Below are 24,376 nucleotides of genomic sequence, written 5' to 3'. Positions count from 1 at the left end.
TTAAGGGATTTGTTTTAGTCATTTCTGAAAGTTTCTCTGTCAGTGTTGTCGAGTGTTGGGGGAAGGCCCCTTCCCGGAGGTGTGTGTCTTTTCCCTAGTCGTCAGGGAAGTGTGGTAAGTAGACATCCCCAAGTGGGGGGGTACAGAGAGTCCCAGCTGGTTACTAGCAGACACTGAGCAGTGTCCTACCTCACCAGTGACATTGGTCCCATCGTGGCTACAGGACGGCACTCTCCTCCTCTTGCCTCACTGAGCTTGGTTACCATTCCATGTTACCAGCACACAGCACAGAAACTTCCCCATCCTGGGCTGTTTTCACCTTGTGCTCCTGTCCATTCAGGAAATGGCTTACAGCTTCTCCCCAGCCAATGGCAACAGAGGGGTGTGGACTGTGGAAAGCAAAGTAGAAGCCCAGTACTGGAGCGTGCCTGTGAGGCCCTAGGGCAGATCAGAGATGGATTTTGTGGAGGATATGATAATATGATGAGTATGGGAGGAATACGGGATGAATATGGGAGGCTGCAGGGGCCCCCTGGAGATAGGTACGGGATTGTGATTGTGACCCCTGCAACCCCTTATGCTACGCCCATGACAACTATTCTTCTAGCGTTTTCACCAGTTTCACATTCAAAACCAGCCCCACCATGGTGAACTGTCCCCTAATGATCCAGCAAATGTTCAAAATTAGCTAAAGGGCATTCAAGGGAATTTTTGTGTGCAGGGTTTCTTTTTTTTATTCATTGTTGGCTTGATGTCTAAGAGCTGAAGGAATAGAACAGCAATATATTTAATCCAAACCAACCACTATGTTTTTGCATCAAAAAAGCAATTTAAAATACTCTGACTGTGACTATAGATAGACAGCTACTTTTCATAGAACAGTCATTTATTTTGCTAAATGGGCCGTTATTTTCTTCTCAAAAATGTGTAGCTTTTACTATAATGAGTTTAGAAAGAATCTGCTTCTGTGACTACAACTGCAATCTAATTAATTACAGCAAACCCTTATTTTTGTTCCAGAAAACATCAGATTTTATACATTGAGTTTTTTCTTCAAATAGTGCAGATTTTAGCGCAATGAGCTTGGAATATCATTGTCAGCTCCTGCAACTTAAGCAATATGTTTTATTCCCTTACTGGATATGATCTATTCCCATTTTATTCTAATAATTTGCATGCAACAAAATATACACTGAAATTGAACTATACAACTGATTACAATAATAAAAAGACACACACACAATATTATCAATTAGTATTTAATTATTGTTCACTGGACATGATTTGCAGTAAATATTAAAAAGACTTTCCATGCTTGTTTTCATTTAATACTAGGGCTCAGATTATACTGTATGTCAGAAGAAAGCAATGTTTTCATAAATACCTAATAAACATCTTAAAAAGGTACAAAGGGCTTACAAAATAGTAAAATGGAGAACCTCCTACCCGTGATCCGATGTTTCATTAAACCTTTCCATTTTATAATAATTTAATAATAATAATAATAATTTTAGTAACTTCGGTCCACAGGATCACGTGTTAGGTATTGTAACCAAATGTTCAATATGCTAGAGTGCTATGCATGATGATGATGCATGATTAAAGGATTTTAGACAACAAAGGATTATGCTGTGATAATAATGTAGTAACGAACAGTAGAAAAATACAGCAGAAAAATTTTTTTTTGTATATATTGAAAAGAAATGGCAAATTGAGAATAAAAATTGAATAAGTAAACAAATAAAAATGTTGCTCCACAAATAGCACCCAAAAACGTAAAGCTAAATTTTAATCTACTCCTATTTTGTCTTCTCTGGTTCCAACTGATATCCCCTGTCCCTCACCACTACCATTAAAATGCTAATACATTTTAAATAAAACCCTTCCATTTTCATTATATACCTTATATTAAACCGATGACATCACCACAAGAGCTGGATGATTCTGAATGCCCTTCAACCTGCAAATGAGGCAGGCTGTATCTGACTTGCTGCAGCTTCTAATGCACACTGTGAGAAGCTCAGAGTCTGCAGTGGAATCACAGTAAGCAATTTCAGTACAGGAGAAGGGCCTGTACAACTGGGCAAAACTGAAGTTTCGACTGGAGTTCAACTTTAATAATTTGTCCAAAGCAATACAGTTAGGGTGGTCTGTCATCAAAAGAGTCAACCACAGCAATGATTGTGTTTGCACTAATTTGAGCATACCCCATAAAAGCTATATCTAGGAAAATAGTGCTGTGTTCCCTAATCCCTAGCTACCAATCAAATTCCAGCTGTTGTAGAATATTTGCATAATTGGTGGTTGGTAAAACATTAAAAGCCTAAGAAAAACATAAAATTCCTTTGAATGTGTTCAACAAGGATAGCTATATATACACATCTCCTTTTTGAAAGCACCCTTTTAAAGATAAAGTAACAGCACAAAGTGTTGGGCTTGTAACTACCTTGTTTCCCCGAAAATAAGACCTAGCGTGATTGTCGGTGATGGCTGCAATATAAGCCCTACCCCCCAAATAAGCCCTAGTTAAAGTCCTTGTAGAGCTTATTTTCCGGGAAACAGGGTAGGGCTTATTTGGAGGGTAGCGCTTATATTGCAACCATCACAGACAATTACGCTAGGTCTTATTTTGGGGGAAACAGGGTAGGGAAGCGTTTGGGTTCAACTCTGTGTTCAGTCTGAACCCATGTCCACCTGTTAGTGCCAAGCCAATGTGCAGCAGGCAGGGAATCCTCTGCCCCACAAATGCACATGCACAACGGGGCAGGAAAGGTCATGAAATCATTGACCTAATAGGGTCATATTAGGTTGTTGTCATTGACCTAATATGGTCACGTGGCCATATTAGGTCAGTGATGACATAATTCCCAACCTTTTGTGTACTGGCAACTGTGAGGTGGTAAATGTGCTGGCTGGATCTGATTCTCTGAGAAATGACAACTGACTTCTGGGTTTGGCCGAACCTAAGTTCAGACCAAACCCAAGCTCATCATGCAGACAATAATTATATACAAGGCAGTTTATTCCCATAAAACTGTTATATGTAAACCCTGGAACCAGTCAATAAATATCACACAGTGCTGAAGGTCATTCTACGTGTCCAGTGATGTGCTGCAGATATTCAACTTCAGTGGCCGCTCCAGCTGGGAACACTGCCTGGCAGAATTCGCATATCTGAGAGCTGAGGCCCACGTCTGAGATATTGTCATCATGGTGGTTGAGGTGACATTCTTCTGATAGACAATCTGGGTGCCATGAGGACTAGAAAGAAGAAAGCAAAGGACATCAATTTAATAGTGTAGAAAAATAATAAATACATTAAAATAAAAGGTTTTTACTTTTTGTCCAAACAGTGTTCAAACATTGTTCCAACTTTTTTTTTTTTTCGAGTGGCAGTAGATTAGAATCATTATTGGATTTTTACTTGTTTTGGTGCTTCATCAGCGAGATTTTTCCTCACCTAAGCCAGCCATACATGAATCCAAATTCAGCTGGTTCAGCAGGGACCACCTGAATTTTCCTCCATGTTTGGGCAGGCTGGTTGTACACAAGTCAATCTATGAATCCACTTGCGTACAACCAGACTGTTGGAAAATGTTCTCTTGATCAGCCCTGCTGGCTATAGTTGTGAAGTTGTACTGATCTGTGTATTCTGACGATGAGGAAGTCTCCCCGTTGTCGGAATACAATAGTGCAGGATCCCCCCAATCCACACCAAATGTGTAGAGATGGAGGAAACAAGTCATTAATTTAATTCAACCTGCTGGTTGAAGGAACAAAAATGAGTCATGTATGGTCAGCGTTAGTGTCCATCCCAGTGACATTCGTTTTATCAGACAGAAGTAAGGGGTAACACAGTAACAAAAAAAAAGTAAAACAGTAACACTGGCAGCAAAATGTGCTTACAGGGGTTCTAGCTTCCCACTACTCTACTAAAAGACCCAGCACAATATTATTTACAGTGTAGCTTTGCACTGGTCCTGTGGGCAGAAGTATGCTGCCATGGACTGGTATTTGATAAAATTTTCTGTTTTATTTCTGTTTTACTTTTGGAGAGAAAGTGAGGGGAAATCTCAGTAATGGGGCTCTGGAAAGAGTTAAAAACCCAACAGGAGATCTAATTCTTTCCAACTCTATCCAAAATTAAGAAAAAATATTTGGCTGATTCCCGTTACAATTGACTGTTTGGTTTTATTATAACCCCGTATAACTATCACATTTATTTGGAAATCTTCTTATGTTCTCTCTAGCCCTGATGAAGGGGCACTTGGACCTCAGAAACACGTTGGCTACTTTTTTGGATTGTACCCCTGACTTTGAATGGAATAAAGTTGTATCTGAACCTCTTAGCATTAGTGTGGCGCATTCAGTTCAATTCTTGTTACATTACACTAAGACCCCTTTCACACTGATCCACCCTGGGCGTCAGCGGTAAAGAGGCGCTATTTTTAACCCGCTTTACCATTGTTGTAGCGGTGCTATTCAGACACTAGCAGGGTGGTTTTAACCCCCTGCTAGCGGCCAGAAAGGGGTTAAATCCGCCTGCAAAACGCCTCATCAGCGGCTCTTTCCCAGTGATATAGCGGCGCTGCTCCATTGTTTTCAATGGGCAGGAGCGGTGGAGGAGCGGTGTATTCACCGCTCCTCCACCACTGCAAAGGAGCTGCTGGCGCACTCGGGCTTTCACACTGGGTTTGCAGCTGAGACTTTTTTCAGGCACAATGCAGGCGCTATTTATATCGCTGTAGCGCTTAAAAAACTTCTCCAGTGTGAAAGGAGTCTAAAAGCCAAGATGACTGGAGATCTTCTGGAGTGTAAGGCCCCTTTCACACTGGGGCGGTGCGGGCATCGGCGGTAAAGTGGCGCTATTTTTATCGGTGATATGTGGCCGCTAGTGGGGCGGTTTTAACCCCCGCTAGCGGCCGAAAAAGGGTTAAAACCGCCTGCAAAGCGTCGCTGCAGCAGCGGTATAGCCGCGCTGCACCATTGATTTCAATGGGTAGGAGTGGTGAATACCGCTCCTTCACCGCTCCAAAGATGCGGCTAGCAGGACTTTTTTTACCGTCCTGCTAGCGCACCACTCCAGTGTGAAAGCCCTCTGGCTTTCACACTGGAGTAAAAGGGCCCAGATTTTTTCAGGCGCTATTTTTAGTGCTGTAGTGCCTGAAAAACGCCCCAGTGTGAAAGGGGCCTAAAAGCTGCCTGCCCAGGAACCAGTTTATTAAAGGCCCATACACACGATCAGACTTTTTGACAACAAACATGCAAATTAGCTGTTTTGGAGCAACATCCGACCGTGTGTACGCTCCATCGGACAAACTTTTTGGGTTTTCATCGGACTTTTGTTGGCTGTGCGAACGGACAAACTTTCTGGCAACAAAAGTCCGATGGAGCAAAGTCTGATCGTGTGTACAGAAAACCATAGGACTTTTGTACAAAGTACAAACACGCATGCTCAGAACCAGTGCAAAAGATCAGACAACAATACAGAAGTTGACCAAAGGTGGCGGTAAAGAGCAGAAAAAACACATAATTTGGTGAAAGTTGGCTGAAAAAGTCCTGCTGTGTGTATGCAATACAAGTTCAGGGCCAACGCCCTTTGTACAAAAATCCAAGGGAAAGTTTGTACAAAGTCCTATAGTGTGTATGAGGCTTAAGATTACCCTTCAGGTCCAGCGCTATCTTTCCACTTTCTTCAGCAATAAAAACATACAAGGGGCTCTAACCTTTCATCATGCTAACTGAAAAAAAAAAAGGTTTTGGCTTTTAGGCCCATACACACGATCAGACTTTTTGACAACAAACATGCAAATTAGCTGTTTTGGAGCAACATCCGACCGTGTGTACGCTCCATCGGACAAACTTTTTTGGTTTTCATCTGACTTTTGTTGGCTGTGCGAACGGACAAACTTTCTGGCAACAAAAGTCCGATGGAGCAAAGTCTGATCGTGTGTACAGAAAACCATAGGACATTTGTACAAAGTACAAACAGGCATGCTCAGAACCAATACAAAAAATCAGACAACAATACAGAAGTTGACCAAAGGTGGCGGTAAAGAGCAGAAAAACCACATGATTTGGTGAAAGTTGGCTGAAAAAGTCCTGCTGTGTGTATGCAATAAAAGTTCAGGGCCGACGCCCTTTGTACAAAAATCCACGGGAAACTTTGTACAAAGTCCTATCGTGTGTATGAGGCTTTACACTGTCTAACTCAGGTATCCTCAAACTACGGCCCTCCAGCTGTTGCGAAACTACACATCCTAGGAGGCATTGTAAAACTCTGACATTCACAGACATGACTAGGCATGATGGGAATTGTAGTCCCTGAACAACTGGAGGGCCGTAGTTTGAAGACCCCTGGTCTAACTGGTGCCCAACCTGCGTCACTTTGGCACTTTTTGTGCGTTCCTCGAGACCCTGCAGAAATCATCAGTGTGTCCCTATTTGAGCAGTGATCTCTAGTCTCATGTATTGTCTATGACTCCTGAAGCATGTCCACAGTCTCTAAAGGCCCATACACACGATACAGAGATTGGATGGAAAATTTTGTACGACGAGTTGTCTGTCGATTTTAGGATCGTTACTACGGTACTTTTGATAGCCAATTTTTCTTTTTCGTCGGACAAAAGCTGGGTGTGCAGACTATAAAATTTTCGTTGGATGTGAACTCAACATCAGATTTTCGTTTCATATGAAGGGTTTCGTACGGAAAAAAAGGTAAGAGCAAGACTATGCATGCTCAGAAACAAAAGAATACATACAAAACTGTTCAACAAATTAGGTCACTTCTGACGTTGTATTCTGTCGTACGAAAAATTTCGTATTGTGAGTAACCTCACTTTCGACATGGGACTAGCATGCCACAAAAAACAGACGTTCGGTCTTTCGAAAATCTAAGCGTATATACGAGGATTAATATCTCCTATAGTATTTACACCCTTTCAGACTATGAATAAGATGCAAGAGATGATCATTGACCATCTCCCGTTGTGTGTCTGCTGTCTGTGACACTGAATAGTATGCCAGGCTCCTTGGCGATTTGAGGGACAGTACTTAAGGCCCCCTTATTTGGAATGTAGACCACCACTGGTCTAACAGATTTTACATTGTTGTAATGTTCATTTTCATACAGCAAGCAATGTAACAATAAATCAGCAAACTCTTTGGGGTTGATTTACTGAAGGCAAATCTATTGTGCACTACAATTGCACTGCAAATGCACTTGGAAGTGCAGTCGCTGTAAATCTGAGGGGAAGATCTGAAATGAGGGGAAGCTCTTCTGATTTCTATCATCTAATCAGGTGCAAGCAAAAATGCTGTTTTTTTATTTTCTTTGCATATCCCTCTCAGATCTGCAGTGACTGCAATCCAAGTGCACTTGCAGGGCACTTATAGTGAACAGTGGATTTGTCTTTAGTAAATGTAGTGCCTGCTCCTGAAGAGCACATGCTATGTGTTTTTGAAATTTAATATTACCCTTAAACTGCAGTTTGCTTTGGGTTTGATTACTCTAAATTTTGACCTCAGCATCAGTCTGACTGAACTGAAGGGTGTTCTGCCTGGCCATAAGGGGCACTGTCACTTTTGGCAGGTGTGGAATCACAGTCTTATTGGGTGCTTTAAGGTTACTTTCTCTCGGAACCAGCCCAGTGGGAGTGTCACTCTTGCTGTGTCTTCTCGAAGGGGGTAATTAAGATCTGGATGTCACGTGTTACAGGGTTCCGGTCCAGAAATATGTTCTGACTGCATGGTCCTGGTCCTCTTGACCAGCCCCCAGGACTTCCATGGCTTGGGTGCGGATCAACCAGACTTTACATCTCGGGGCTGGCTAGCCCGAGGCAAGGAAACTACAAAAAGGATTCAGAGGTGGTCCGGTGCCGTCTCGGGTTGTAGAGAGGCCCAACAACTGTGAAGTTATTCAGGGGAGGACTCTTCGGGAGAAGGCCACGCAAGGGTTGGCTTCTCAACAAGAGCCTGGAAAAGCTGAAGGACCCAAGTGAATCCAATCTCGTGCAGTATCACTGGACCGGCTGCAAGATACTGGTACCACACGAGTGTTCTACAAGTTTAAAGTTTCCTTTACATGGTCTATAACAAAGTCTGTGGCAGAGACTTGTTCCTGACTCAAGCACCCTACTGGCTGCTAGGCCTGGTGAGAGAAGGACGATCCAACTAGGGTGAGGATCCAGCTGTGAATAGCTATTCTCTGGATTTATTCAAAGTAAGAGAGTTATTTTTCATACTGACTTTGATACCAAGAGTACCTGGACTTTTCACCTAAACCCTCTGATTCTATACTGAGAGACTGTTTGTTAGTTACTATTTTTGCAAATAAAAATCCCTTCAAGCGGATCAGTCGTCAGTCTCTGCAGTTTTTGGGCCATCTACCTCGGGACACCCCTAGACGCATAGGAGATGAAGAAGGTAACGGTAATCCCAATAAATTCAGCCGCTCTTTCGGGGGTCAGTGCTACATAAATAAACCCCTTTAACTATGTAACAGCACATATGAGTTATAGATAAATAAACAGAAACACAAAAAAAGACTTAAAATATAACTATAGGCAACCTTTTTTTTTTTTACGTTTTGGATAGAGTAAAGGTTAGTAATAACCCCTGTCAAATTTTTTTCACCTTCTGTGTCCCATTGCGGAGATTTGCATTCACTTCCTGTCCCATAGCCAAACAGGAAGTGAGAGGAAATCCCTGCAAATTAAGAGAACACCTTCGGGACCCCCAGGTCACCAGAACTAGTGACCCGTTGGAAGATTTTCCCTCTATTACTTTTCTGGGGACAACCCAAAATTTGTGATTTTCTTTTACTTCCACTTTAAATGATAATAGTAAACAGGATAAATAGAGAAGGCGAATCTCCTTAATGGGAACAAGGACAGCAATAAAAACTGACAGGGGTTCTAATCCCTCTCTTATCGATCCAAAACAAAAAAAAAAAAGTTTTGCCCTTAGTCATACTTTAAGCACGAGAAGTTTTTTTTAAAATCAACATCTAAAATCATTAAAAAAAAAACTGCAAAAAATGTTTTGATTTCTTACTTATCTAAATACAGAGTGCCCTTTATACAAGTACTCGTTTTTTGGAACATACATGCTGAACATGCCACTGTGTGGACAGAATAGGTAATGCACTTTCTTGTATTTTTCAAGCTAGTTGAGCGATGAGGTCTTTAATAGTATGAGAAACCTCATAATAAAATTACAAACATTAAAATAATATTAGAAATGGTGTAAGTTAGTAACAGTCAGTAGCATACCTATTATTATTTCAGTTTTAGACCATACCATTTATAAATATTCACCGGTAAATGACTGTAATCAGCATTAGCCAGGCAATGATTTGCTAATCATATCTGCAGTAAGAGGGTACTGTACAGTACGGAAGTTGTTTTTACTATGGGCAGGTAGATAGTACTGAAACTGAAAGTTTTTTTCAGCAATTCCAATGTTAAAACATATGTATAGCCATATATACAGTAAAACTTTGGATTGCGAGCATATTTTGTTTCCGGAAACATGCTTGCAATCTAAAGCGAATTTCCTCATAAGAAATAATGGAAACTCAGATGATTCATTTCACAGCTATTTATTCATAAGTCCTTCAGTTTATAGTCCATATAAAAAGATTACAGCAATGTGATAGGTTATGTAACCAAAAACATGTCTATCCAAAAAAGGCAGCCTCCACAAGGGGGTTAGAAGAAAAATCCATCAATAGCTACAGAGTATAAAAGAGAAGAGAGATCTGTACTGTGCTGTTTTGTTTTTCCTGGATATGTAAAATCAATAAAAACTTTTGAAAGTAAAAGAGAAGAGAGGCGCCTCCAAGTGTAGCAATATAGTTACATTTAATAAAGGTGCAACATTTAGCAACTCACATGAACGATGACTAAAACAGGCACGTCTCAGTATGCATGCATCTGGGGTAAAGTTGTCCACATAGACCATCCTCCGCACCGCCGGCTTTCACCACTGTCTGTCTGCAATTGTGAACGGGAAGACTACCCTGCAGTAGAGCGATCTGAACGCGAGGCTTGAACTGCTCATGGAGCGTAGTGTGGAAGAAATGACGTGGATGGCACTAAGGAGGATGGTCTATGTTGACAGCTTTACCCCAGATGCCTGCATACTTAGATGTGCCTGTTTTAATCATCAACCATGTGAATTGCTAAATGTTGTACCTTCATTAAATGTAACCATATAGCTACACTTAGAGGCGCCTCTCTTCTCTTTTATACTCAGTTGTGACATGATGCTACATGTATATAAGAGGTCGCTTGTTTATCAAGTCAAAATTTATAAATAAATATTGCTTGTCTTGCAAAACACTCTCAGACCAAGTTACTTTCAGTCCAAGGTTTTACTGTATATACTTTTGGATAGCACAATAAAGGACCTACCAGGCTAGTTTTTGCTGTCTCTGTCCTGCTCTTGATACTGAGAGGTGGTAGGTAATGTGCTTGCATTAGCTAATAGCATGACTCCTAAATTTCTTCTGAGGAGTACATGGCTTTCTTTTTTGGACTACATTTTTTAGGCTGATCTCTCCATAAGGGGTGGATCTGATCTAGGAATGCAGCCAAGTAGTAATGGTGTTGCTTAGGTTACACTATGACATTTAGAATTTACATCTAGTTTTCCTGCTGATCCAGCAAAAATGGTTTCCGACCGACTCTATGGCAGCATACGTATGGGTTAACCCCTCCTCTACTCCTCCCCTATAGGACCCCACTCCCATAAATCTTTGCTCTGAGCCAGAGGCCACGTTCCTTTTTGATCCTCCTCCTAAGGACTGGTTTGGTTATTTGACTACCTGAAGTTTTTTCCTCTCTGTGATCAAGACTGGCCAACGGCGACCACTGGGAAGACAGGTTGCGATACTCAGATAAGCCTTTGCTGTTAGCAAGGTATGGAGTGGGCAAATGGAAGAGGGCATGGAAGAGCTGAAGCCTGGCCATTGGCAAGCAAGTGGTGCAATGGCCAGATAACCCAGCTGTTAGCGGGTGGCCCTATCTCCCCCAAGTATGGCGTGATCAGCCTACCTGGTCTGGTTTGATAGTGGAAGCAGGAATGTGTTGCCATGTGCAGTGATGTATACCTTTATATTACATATTCTATGGCAGCAGTTTGTGTGTTTTTCTGTTTGACTGTTTTCTTCCCTGGCTTTAATGTCTTCTAGTCTATGGCAGCTGGAGTGCATTGACGTTCCAAGCTGCTGCTTTCTCTTCCAGCCGAGCGTCCCTGGGTTACTTTTGCCCAGGGGTTTAGGGCATGGGCGCTGGGAGCAGCGGTGGCGTCATTTCAGTGGAGAAATTCAATCAGCGGTCAGTACTGTTGATATTGGGAATTCTCTGTGGGCAGCTTGCAACAGTTTCTCTAAATTCTGTGTGCAATCATCATAGGTATATGCTTTGCATTAACACCCTGGTATGCTCCCTCTGTGTGTTTCTGCTATGATTTGATCATCTGTGCAGGTTGTCTGTCTGCTTGTACAGTTCACACTGTGGATATATCACTGCCCCCCTGTGTAGCCAGCCCTTGTGTAGCAGGTATGAGAGGGTGGGTTTAACCCTTTCCTTTCCTTGCTGACCTAGGTACTCTTTTTGGGTTCTTTAACCATTTCATTTCTACCCTATTTTGCCTTTGTGAGTCCTTCTCGGTCAGATTGACAATACACGTATTTGGCATAGGTCACCGTCAAGGTCCAGCCTTCATAGCAGAACTATGAACTATGAATCCTCCTGTACGCACCCACCTCTATGTCAGCTGCTCCAAGGAGAGAGACTGCTGGGGATGTGGGACTCTGGTCCCAGAGGGCAAGTCTCTGTGTGAGCTATGCTAAGCCCAGGCAGTTGGAAAAGGGAATGGTGATTTCCAGCAAATGGAATCTCTGGTGAGGCACGTGGTGCAGGAATCCCTTTAAAGAGTGGATAGAAGCCACAAGCAAAGTTCATCAGCCATTGCGGTGTGTTCTCCCACTAGGATGACCAGGAAAATTTGGATTTATCTCAACCAAGCCATCCATCTATGAATACCTGAGACAGTGAGGCAGAGGGAGATGAGTCTCTTTACCCTGGTAACTCCTTTTCCAATGATGGGTGCAAATACTTGAATAGAACCTGTAGAGTCTCCTGCAAAGCAAGAGAAAGTTCTGTAAGCACCTTGGGCTCCGTTTTCATCTAGTGTGACTTGTCATGTGACTTGGACACAATTGATTTCAATGGCACCCGTTTCAATCTATGCGACTTAAAGTTGCAGTGACACTGGGAAGGTTGCCGGAAGTATCTTGGTGCAACTTTTGATGCAGTTTTTATCCAGAGACTGTAAAGCTGGTTCGGGGCTGCACTGTAAAGCTATCGGGTTGCACTCTAAAGTCACACTCTAAATCGTGCAACTTTGGGGTCACAATAGTGCAGATGTAGCCTTAAAGGGAGTGTTCTATTTTTTCCCCATTCCTAATGGAACTAGGGGACATCATTTTGGGTGAGTGGAGCAAGGTAGTGAGATATACCTTCAATCAATATAACAAGTGATGATGTGATCCCTTCACCATTGAACAAGTTGGACTCTCACCTCAACTAATGGACCCCTGATATATCAGACAGGTCAAAAACACATGTTCCCATCAAGGGTAGATCATAAGATTTCAGCAGACCAAACGGAAGTACTCCCAGGAAAGATCCTCCTCCGTGTCATCAGATGAATATGATTTCATGTATAAATATAAAGAACAAGCAAATCTAGTGCTCTCCGTTGATATAAATTTATTTTAAAAGCAAGTAAAGAGAAATTACACTCACATTTGTAAGCACTGATCTCCAGTGCTGAGTGTTAAGCAAAGAAACGAATACCATGCGTGGATCAGTGTGTTAGCCTGCGGATGACGTCACAACGTGAGTCACGTGGTCCGTACGCGTTGCGTCCCAAAAAGTAGGCGGGACTTCATCAGCGGTGACAGCATGACGTCGAACGGCCGCTTTTAAGCCAACACACTGATATTAAGCCAATGAGAAGCAGAGTTATGCGCAAGGCAAGTGCCAGGGGAAGCACGTATCAAACGTGACACCGGAACACAGATCTGCGCACAATAACACTATAAGAGAGAGAGGAAAGATGTATTTAAAAACAATACAGATAAAAAACAAAAAGCAAAACCAGAGGTAAGCGCAAATGTTGCCTACTGAATAGCAACATGCAGCAATCCTCTAGTTGTTCCCACATGAACTATGTGAAGAAAAAATATAAAAAAGTATTATTGCCAAAAAAAGCAATGCGATATTATAGCACTGAAATAAGGCCACACATGTGTATATCTCCTAATCAGTCCAACATTACTGGCAATGAAAACATAAAATGTAAAACAACATAGCCGCTGATATCATCAGCAAGCTACACTGATCCACGCATGGGTTAATACAAAATAATGAAAAATAAATAAAATATAAATATAAATATAAAAATATAAAAATACAAAAATAATAATAATCATAAGAGAATATATATATACAAAATATATATAAAGAAATATATATAAAGATATACTAATCAAAAAATAAAATTTAAAATTAAAGAAGAAAAATTATTATCTTTCCGAAATGAAGCAATTTAAATCAAAATCCACGTTCAAGCCTCTCGGGGCTAGAACCCTTGTTTCATGGATCCAATAAGACTCACGTTTACTTAATTGGCGTATGAAGTTACCTCCACGCCAATGTTTGGTTACCTTCTCAATCCCCCAAAAACTCAAACTCTTAGGGTTCTGAGAGTGTACCGATTTGAAATGGCGAGACACATTATGAGTCTTAAGACCCTTTTTAATATTATTCACATGTTCGCCCAACCTCACATGTAGGGGTCTAGACGTTCTACCGATATATTGGAGACCGCATCCACATTGTAACATATATACCACCCCTGCAGTAGAACAGGTGATAAGTTTATCAATCTTATATTCCCTGTTATTACTAGTGGCGATAAAAGATTTTCTCCTTTTTATATTGCATCTGGAGTGTCTGCATGCCGTACACCTACCACACACATAAAAGCCAGATAGAAAAGAGAAAAGTCTACTTTCAGTATGCACCGGGGGATCGATAACACTAGGTGCTATCTGGTCACGTAATGAAGGGGCTTTCTTGTATATGAAAGAGGGCCGTGCAGGTAAGAGAGGACCCAACACACGATCCTGTTTCAATATGAACCAGTTTTTAGCAACCACTTTTTCAAACTTTTTGTGCTGTACATTATAATCCAGAACCATTCTGAAGTTAACCCCTTCCACTTTTGATTCTTTTACTTTATCTCCAACTAAGAGAGATCTGTCCATCTGTTGGACCAAAGCTATTTCATGATCAAGGGAAGATCTATCATATCCTTTTTCTTGAAATTTAGAGGATAAGGTATGGGCCTGGAGCATAAAATCATCCACACGAGAACAATTCCGCCTCAGTCTTACATACTGTCCTCTGGGGATATTGCATAACCAAGACTTATGGTGGCAGCTCCCCAGAGGAATGTACGAATTCCGATCGGTTGGCTTGAAATGATTTTTTAATACTAGCCCATCATTCGCTTTAATGATCTCCAGATCCAAGAACACCATAGACTCTTGGCTGATGTTCCATGATAACTGGATGTTTTTATCATTAGCGTTCATGGTGCTGATAAATTTATCCAAACCAACCCGATCACCATCCCATACAAAGATCAGGTCATCAATGAATCTATTGTAGCAAATTAGTTCCTTGGGGCGGTTCCGAAAAACAACATCCTCCTCCCAGTGGGCCATGAATAAATTGGCCACACTGGGAGCAAACCTAGCCCCCATGGCAACCCCCCTTACTTGTAAATAAAACTGATGGTTGAACCAAAAATAATTCCTGGACAAACAAAAATCTAAGCATTTGAGAATAAACCTTTTATGGCACTCAGACAGATCGGAATAAGTGGACATAGCCCACTGTACTGAAATCCGCGCATCATTGTGTCCTATAATAGTGTACAGGGAACCAACGTCAGCGGTTACAAGAAAACAAGAGGCCGTAATCTCTAATGATTCAAGAATTTGAATAATGTGTTTAGTGTCTTTAAGGAATGCCTTCGTTTTCAACACCAGGGGTTGTAAAAAAGTGTCAATGTACTGACCCACTCTCGAGGAAATGGAGTCAATACCGTTGACAATAGGCCTGCCAGGCGGATTAACACAATCCTTATGTATTTTTGGCAGGCTATATATAATGGGGGTTCTGCAGAATAATGGATCAAGATATAATCCCTCCTTTTTATTAAGAATGTTCTTATTTTTCCCTTCTTCTATTAGCCAATGTAATTCATCCTTGTACTGCAACATAGGGTCTTTGTTTAAAATTTGGTATGTGTCAGTATCACTGACAAGTCTATTCATTTCGGACATATAATTAATTTTATTTAAAATGACCAACCCCCCCCTTTATCTGCGGGGTGTATGATAATGTCATCCCTGCTCCTAGGGGATTCCATTCCCAATTTGATATACTGGGGGTCCTTTACTTTACGTACTTTAAGAGTGTCTAGATCATTTATGACAACATTTTTGAAAACCTCCAGAAACTTGTTATCAGTATTTAAAGGGTTAAACGTAGATTTGTTACGGAGATTGGAATGTTTATTTTCAAATGTTTTCACTTGTCTAACCGGGTTGGATAAGAAATATTTCTTCATATTCAAATTCCTGATAAACTTTTGAATGTTAACATAGGTATGGAATTTATTTAAATTCCTAACCGGAGCAAATTTTAAACCCCTATCCAAAACTTTTAACTCATTATCACTTAATGGGCACCCACTTAAGTTATAGATACCTGCTCCTACTGGGGTTTTTGTTTTTTGAACTCTCCTGCCCCCTCTCCTTCCTCTCTCTCTTTTCTTTTTCGAACCTGACTGCCCGACCGGGGGGTTCCATAGGGTTGCTGTCTCCACCACTCCTGATGGGTTGGTGGGGGTACAAATGGTGGATTGATAGGTTGGTGGACAGAGGGTTGCACATAAGGGCCCCTCCCGGGTCCACTCTGTGCACCCGAAAAATCCCCTCCCTCTCCAGCTCCTCCGTACTGTAATGGTGCATACCTATTAGACACAGGCAAGGAATACCTAGGTGGACCTCCATAAGAAGCCCTCTGATGGGAACCATAATCATACTGGTATCCACCCTGTCTACTTGGGGAATGATAGCCATAATAGTACTGGGATTCATTAACAGGGACTTCCCTAGAATCCAAATTCCTATCATGATTACCATTACCTCTACCTCTTTTTCTTCCATAATTATTACGGGGTCCCTTACTATATGTGCCACCCCTGGGGGCACCACTCCTAGTGTTGATGGACCCAGACACAGGATACTCCAAGAGAGATTCTGATGACTTCAATGGGGGGAATGTCTTTAAATGGCAGAAAATGAACCAAACTGAGGGAGATATCTCCCATAATGTCCCTATAGAGGTTGATGTTACGGCCCCCGTACACCCTCCTGGTTCCCAAGGCACCCCTATCTTGCAGTATCCTGTGTCTGGGTCCATCAACACTAGGAGTGGTGCCCCCAGGGGTGGCACATATAGTAAGGGACCCCGTAATAATTATGGAAGAAAAAGAGGTAGAGGTAATGGTAATCATGATAGGAATTTGGATTCTAGGGAAGTCCCTGTTAATGAATCCCAGTACTATTATGGCTATCATTCCCCAAGTAGACAGGGTGGATACCAGTATGATTATGGTTCCCATCAGAGGGCTTCTTATGGAGGTCCACCTAGGTATTCCTTGCCTGTGTCTAATAGGTATGCACCATTACAGTACGGAGGAGCTGGAGAGGGAGGGGATTTTTCGGGTGCACAGAGTGGACCCGGGAGGGGCCCTTATGTGCAACCCTCTGTCCACCAACCTATCAATCCACCATTTGTACCCCCACCAACCCATCAGGAGTGGTGGAGACAGCAACCCTATGGAACCCCCCGGTCGGGCAGTCAGGTTCGAAAAAGAAAAGAGAGAGAGGAAGGAGAGGGGGCAGGAGAGTTCAAAAAACAAAAACCCCAGTAGGAGCAGGTATCTATAACTTAAGTGGGTGCCCATTAAGTGATAATGAGTTAAAAGTTTTGGATAGGGGTTTAAAATTTGCTCCGGTTAGGAATTTAAATAAATTCCATACCTATGTTAACATTCAAAAGTTTATCAGGAATTTGAATATGAAGAAATATTTCTTATCCAACCCGGTTAGACAAGTGAAAACATTTGAAAATAAACATTCCAATCTCCGTAACAAATCTACGTTTAACCCTTTAAATACTGATAACAAGTTTCTGGAGGTTTTCAAAAATGTTGTCATAAATGATCTAGACACTCTTAAAGTACGTAAAGTAAAGGACCCCCAGTATATCAAATTGGGAATGGAATCCCCTAGGAGCAGGGATGACATTATCATACGCCCCGTAGATAAAGGGGGGGGGGTTGGTCATTTTAAATAAAATTAATTATATGTCCGAAATGAATAGACTTGTCAGTGATACTGACACATACCAAATTTTAAACAAAGACCCTATGTTGCAGTACAAGGATGAATTACATTGGCTAATAGAAGAAGGGAAAAATAAGAACATTCTTAATAAAAAGGAGGGATTATATCTTGATCCATTATTCTGCAGAACCCCCATTATATATAGCCTGCCAAAAATACATAAGGATTGTGTTAATCCGCCTGGCAGGCCTATTGTCAACGGTATTGACTCCATTTCCTCGAGAGTGGGTCAGTACATTGACACTTTTTTACAACCCCTGGTGTTGAAAACTAAGGCATTCCTTAAAGACACTAAACACATTATTCAAATTCTTGAATCATTAGAGATTACGGCCTCTTGTTTTCTTGTAACCGCTGACGTTGGTTCCCTGTACACTATTATAGGACACAATGATGCGCGGATTTCAGTACAGTGGGCTATGTCCACTTATTCCGATCTGTCTGAGTGCCATAAAAGGTTTATTCTCAAATGCTTAGATTTTTGTTTGTCCAGGAATTATTTTTGGTTCAACCATCAGTTTTATTTACAAGTAAGGGGGGTTGCCATGGGGGCTAGGTTTGCTCCAAGTGTGGCCAATTTATTCATGGCCCACTGGGAGGAGGATGTTGTTTTTCGGAACCGCCCCAAGGAACTAATTTGCTACAATAGATTCATTGATGACCTGATCTTTGTATGGGATGGTGATCGGGTTGGTTTGGATAAATTTATCAGCACCATGAACGCTAATGATAAAAACATCCAGTTATCATGGAACATCAGCCAAGAGTCTATGGTGTTCTTGGATCTGGAGATCATTAAAGCGAATGATGGGCTAGTATTAAAAAATCATTTCAAGCCAACCGATCGGAATTCGTACATTCCTCTGGGGAGCTGCCACCATAAGTCTTGGTTATGCAATATCCCCAGAGGACAGTATGTAAGACTGAGGCGGAATTGTTCTCGTGTGGATGATTTTATGCTCCAGGCCCATACCTTATCCTCTAAATTTCAAGAAAAAGGATATGATAGATCTTCCCTTGATCATGAAATAGCTTTGGTCCAACAGATGGACAGATCTCTCTTAGTTGGAGATAAAGTAAAAGAATCAAAAGTGGAAGGGGTTAACTTCAGAATGGTTCTGGATTATAATGTACAGCACAAAAAGTTTGAAAAAGTGGTTGCTAAAAACTGGTTCATATTGAAACAGGATCGTGTGTTGGGTCCTCTCTTACCTGCACGGCCCTCTTTCATATACAAGAAAGCCCCTTCATTACGTGACCAGATAGCACCTAGTGTTATCGATCCCCCGGTGCATACTGAAAGTAGACTTTTCTCTTTTCTATCTGGCTTTTATGCGTGTGGTAGGTGTACGGCATGCAGACACTCCAGATGCAATATAAAAAGGAGAAAATCTTTTATCGCCACTAGTAATAACAGGGAATATAAGATTGATAAACTTATCACCTGTTCTACTGCAGGGGTGGTATATATGTTACAATGTGGATGCGGTCTCCAATATATCGGTAGAACGTCTAGACCCCTACATGTGAGGTTGGGCGAACATGTGAATAATATTAAAAAGGGTCTTAAGACTCATAATGTGTTTCAAATCGGTACACTCTCAGAACCCTAAGAGTTTGAGTTTTTGGGGGATTGAGAAGGTAACCAAACATTGGCGTGGAGGTAACTTCATACGCCAATTAAGTAAACGTGAGTCTTATTGGATCCATGAAACAAGGGTTCTAGCCCCGAGAGGCTTGAACGTGGATTTTGATTTAAATTGCTTCATTTCGGACAGATAATAATTTTTCTTCTTTAATTTTAAATTTTATTTTTTGATTAGTATATCTTTATATATATTTCTTTATATATATTTTGTATATATATATTCTCTTATGATTATTATTATTTTTGTATTTTTATATTTTTATATTTATATTTATATTTTATTTATTATTCATTATTTTGTATTAACCCATGCGTGGATCAATGTAGCTTGCTGATGATATCAGCGGCTATGTTGTTTTACATTTTATGTTTTCATTGCCAGTAATGTTGGACTGATTAGGAGATATACACATGTGTGGCCTTATTTCAGCGCTATAATATCGCATTGCTTTTTTTTGGCAATAATACTTTTTTATATTTTTTCTTCACATAGTTCATGTGGGAACAACTAGAGGATTGCTGCATGTTGCTATTCAGTAGGCAACATTTGCGCTTACCTCTGGTTTTGCTTTTTGTTTTTGTTTTTTATCTGTATTGTTTTTAAATACATCTTTCCTCTCTCTCTTATAGTGTTATTGTGCGCAGATCTGTGTTCCGGTGTCACGTTTGATACGTGCTTCCCCTGGCACTTGCCTTGCGCATAACTCTGCTTCTCATTGGCTTAATATCAGTGTGTTGGCTTAAAAGCGTCCGTTCGACGTCATGCTGTCACCGCTGATGAAGTCCCGCCTACTTTTTGGGACGCAACGCGTACGGACCACGTGACTCGCGCCGTGACGTCATCCGCAGGCTAACACACTGATCCACGCATGGTATTCGTTTCTTTGCTTAACACTCAGCACTGGAGATCGGTGCTTACAAATGTGAGTGTAATTTCTCTTTACTTGCTTTTAAAATAAATTTATATCAACGGAGAGCACTAGATTTGCTTGTTCTTTATATTTATACATGAAATCATATTGATCTGATGACACGGAGGAGGATCTTTCCTGGGAGTACTTCCGTTTGGTCTGCTGAAATCTTATGATCTACCCTTGATGGGAACATGTGTTTTTGACCTGTCTGATATATCAGGGGTCCATTATTTGAGGTGAGAGTCCAACTTGTTCAATGGTGAAGGGATCACATCGTCACTTGTTATATTGATTGAAGACACACTGCACAAGCGGATTCTTCCTGATCACTGCATCTATTATTCATCTATTTTTCATTTTATAGACTTTTTATATTATTATTTATTTGCGCTGTACTGTTACTTTTTTACTTTGTAATGTGGGATTTGGTATTTTGACCTATAGTATTCTAGCTGCATTTCTTTCAAATTTTTTTCACTTGTTTTATTGTGTTTAGCGCTGGTTGATTCTTTATTTTATATTAGTGAGATATACCTCCCTTCTGAGCAAAACATGTCGCTTTTGCCTTGAAGATGCAGTGAATAGCCCGAAGTAGAGCTGGAGCTGGTGTCAGTTTCCATGGTGAGGCTCCAATTGACATCATCCACAAAGTGGAAGGGGGATTATGCTCTCGTCAGTTACGGCAAGTGAGTGCTATGGCTGTGACCTGGGCTTGCTGATCCTGCCTCTAAGACCTCTTTCACACTGGGATGCTTTGCAGGCGCTACAGCGCTAAAAATAGTGCCTGCAAAGTGCCCTGAAAGAGCTGCTGCTGTCTCTCCACTGTGAAAGCCCCAAGGGTTTTCACAATGCAGCGGTGCACTGGCAGGACGCTAAAAAAAGTCCTGCTAGCAGCATCTTTGGAGCGGTGAAGGAGCGATGTATACATCGCTCCTTCACTGCTTCTGCCCATTGAAATCTATGGGGCAGCGCGGCTATACTGCTGGCAAATCGCAGCAATAGTGTTGCAAAATTGACGGTAAATCGGCACTTTACCGCTGACAAACCCACCACCCCAGGGTGAAAGGGGTCTAACAGGCGTAATATAGTATTCTCTTTGAGGGAGCTTCATCTTTGGCAAGCTGGATAGCGCCGCAACCTGGGCCACAGTTGGCAAGTTGGGGTCCTGTCTAAGGACCGTGCCTGATAGGCTCAGAAAACAACAGTCTAGAGAACTAAGTTTGGAGCATGTGCGAGGGTCACACGTTTTTACAGACCAGGTCGGGATTTTAGAATAAGCTATTGGGATGTCAAAGTGGTCTTTTCAGGACATGCATGGTCCATCAGAAGTCCTCCTCATCTTGGATTAATTTCAATGGAGTTTACCTCACTCTGAGATAAAGGAAGCATATACTCATGCCTTACATAAAGTCACTGGTGTCGCAAAATGCTGCTGTGCCAGTCTCTGAATGCGCGAGATTTCAAGGCATTTACCCGCCCCTCTTTATGGTCATGAAGCGAAGCAGCTTGCGATGGCTGGTTTTAGACCTTACTCACCTGAGACAATTTTCAGCAAAGGAGAAGTTCAGGGAAACATTGTCCCTGATTTGTAGGGGTCCAGCCAGGTGATTGTCTTGTTTCCAGTAGACCTAAGATGTTTACTTTCATGTGCCCATAGTAGAAGACTTCCGCAAGTTCCTTCTGTTCACTGTAGGTCAAGACCATCTCCAGCCCCAGCCATTTGGGCTTTTAACACCACCATGTGTGTTTTCAGGGTCTTATTGGTTGTTATAGTCTTTATCAAAAAAAGGAGCATACACCTGCATAGTTACGTGGATGTCCTTTTCCTACTGTCCCAAAGAAAGGGCAGCTGCAAGAGCCCAGAGCTCAGGTCTTTTTAATGCTCCTCAAATTCGTCTGGCAGCTAGCTGAATCTGGAAACGAATCACCTGGAGCATTCTCTTGTATGCCTCAGGCCTCAGTTCAATATAATCAAGGGGACCATTGCTTTGACTCTGGATCCCGATGTTCTGGAGCAGAATACTCCTGGACCTGTCTTCTTCCCACCTGCACGCCTTTCAGTGTCTAAAATAATTGGCACTATGGTGTCTACGGTTCCAAGGGTCAAGTGGAAGCTGGAGGAGGTGGCCCTTCCGGATGGGGTTTCTCCAGCAGTGGAAGCCAGGAAGCAGTATTTAGGTAATCTACATAACCTCAGTCATGAGAGTGAGTCCCCTGGTGGCTGCAATGGAGAAACTGCTCATTTACTCATTTGCAGTACAGGTGTACAGTGCCACCGCTGTGCCCATATTTTTCCACCACTGTGCCCATCAATTGCTCCCACTGTGCCCCATCAAACGCAGTCACTGCGCCATATCAAATGCTGCCAGTGTGCCCCCCGCCGGCCCGTCATCTGCACTTACCTGTCTCGGGGGGACAGTTCCTTGATGTCTTCTCCCATCCTCTCTTTTCGTCCTCTGCTATGATTGGACGCCTGGCATTCAATCATGACGCCTGTCATTTCAATGCAATGCATGAATCTATCTATTGGTGATAGAGAGGGTGGTGATAGAGGGGGTGGCAGGAGAGAGGGGGTGGTGATAGACGGAGTGGCAGGAGAGAGGGAGTGGCGCCATGCGCCCTTATGGACGCACCGCCACTGGCTTAGACCTTGGAGTAAGCGGAGGTTTTCCAAATGGAGTCTCCCTTTTGTTCCCAACTCCCCCTTGGTAATTGGAGTGGAGTGTTCTAGGGCTGTCTCTGTTAAAGGCCTCTCTGTCAAGTTCACATTTTTTCTTTGCCATCACGTCCGCAAAAAAAGTCTCAGAGATTGATTTACTGGTCATCGAAAGCTTTTCTTAACGCTGTTCCAGTTCGAGCATAGCTGTTAACTACGCTTGACTCAATTCCCAAGGGTGCATCGGTCTTTCATGGGAGCGGAGAAACTATTTAGCCAACCTTAGAGTTCTAACTTATATCCTTTAGACATAGGAGAGTGTGCGCTGTGGCTTAGTTGGTTAAAGTGCATGTATAGTAAACAGGGAATCCTGAGTTGACTCCCAGAAGTGCCTTCCTTCAGTTCTAGGAATCCCTCAGATATTGTGATGTTATATCTACAAAGCTACAACTTCCTTCAGGCTTCAGAACACCTGCCTCATCTGGCATGTATTGCCTAGGCCATCCAGCAGGCTCACGGAGCCAAAGGCTTGGCACCTTTGGAGGTAGTGTCTGCTCACTCAACCAGGAGTTGGGCTACACCTTGGCCACTTCGCAGCACGTGAGTCTCAAAGTAGTCTGTAGGGCGGCCTTGTGGTCCTCAATCAATACGTTTATGACTCATTATTGTGTAGAGTCTGCCTCCTTAGCCACTGTTTATTTTGACTTGCAGGTCCTGTCTGTTGACGGTACAAATAAAGCCTTTGTCATGGTTATGCAGTGATCTTCCTGTGTTTGCTTACCTCCCCTCATGTGTTCAGACTAAGAGGCCAGCCACTTCCACCTGGTGGTTTTTATAACCTCTCCTCTAAGCATGGCTCCACCCCAGGCCATATCAGGGAGCCCTATATTAACCTGTGCACTGCAGGCCATCAGTGCTGATCAACCATTGTGTATTCCTTTGTGTGTTAGCTTCCTGTTTCCTGCCGTGTGCTCTTCTACTGGTTTCCGTTACCGACTTGGGCGTGTCTTTGACTATCCCTGTTTTCCTGTGATCCTGACCTTTTGGCGTGTCCCGGACTATTCTTGTCTGCTTGTGGCCCCGACCTTGGCTTTGTCCCTCACCATCCCTATCCTCCTGTTGCCTACTTTGGGTGTGAGCTGGGGGACCCTGGGGGTCGCGACCTGGAGCCAGTTGCAGCCAAGTCCATCCTCACCACTAGAGGCGCTGGTGAACACCTGCTGGCTCTTAGACTCCGCGCCCCAGGGAATCTTACGCTCTAACCCCAGTGGGATCTGTCCCCCGTCTGCAGCAGTCAGTCGTAGGGTCCACAACCTTGCGGTGCACTCCTGATCCCTACGGTGTGCACCTGTCACCTTGCTTCAAGGTGGCCTGACAGCCTTTGGATTAGCATTGCCCACCCATGGGGTGTATGGCAAGTTAATTCCCATACATATGCTGCCATGTAGTCGGTCAGGAAAACTGAAAATTTCAAATTTCAATCAAATACTTACCATAACCTTTCCTGATGGACTCCATGGCAGCAGGAGTTCCCCTGCAAGTGTCTTCAGGAGGCTAGTTACAGAACCTGGCCTCTGGCTCAGAGTAAAGATTTATGG

The 24,376-nt window shown here is 42.4% G+C and overlaps 1 protein-coding gene across 1 annotated transcript in view; it reads right to left on the bottom strand.

Moving 5' to 3' along the window:
* Window positions 1-1,243: 1,243 nt before the first annotated feature.
* LOC143983701 (uncharacterized) overlaps window positions 1,244-24,376 on the bottom strand; it is an 89,230-nt gene continuing 66,097 nt past the window's right edge. The window contains exon 4 of the mRNA XM_077483705.1: window positions 1,244-3,261. Coding sequence (XP_077339831.1) covers window positions 3,088-3,261 — 174 coding nt within the window. The 3' untranslated portion in view covers window positions 1,244-3,087. The remainder of the gene's footprint in view (window positions 3,262-24,376) is intronic.

The sequence above is a fragment of the Lithobates pipiens genome, unplaced genomic scaffold (assembly GCF_037356315.1).
Source record: "Lithobates pipiens isolate NorthernLeopardFrog02 unplaced genomic scaffold, aLitPip1_a1.2 Scaffold_16, whole genome shotgun sequence".
Taxonomy (NCBI): domain Eukaryota; kingdom Metazoa; phylum Chordata; class Amphibia; order Anura; family Ranidae; genus Lithobates; species Lithobates pipiens.
The sequence above is the reverse complement of the archived record's forward strand: the minus strand, read 5'-3'. Positions and strand labels throughout refer to the sequence as shown.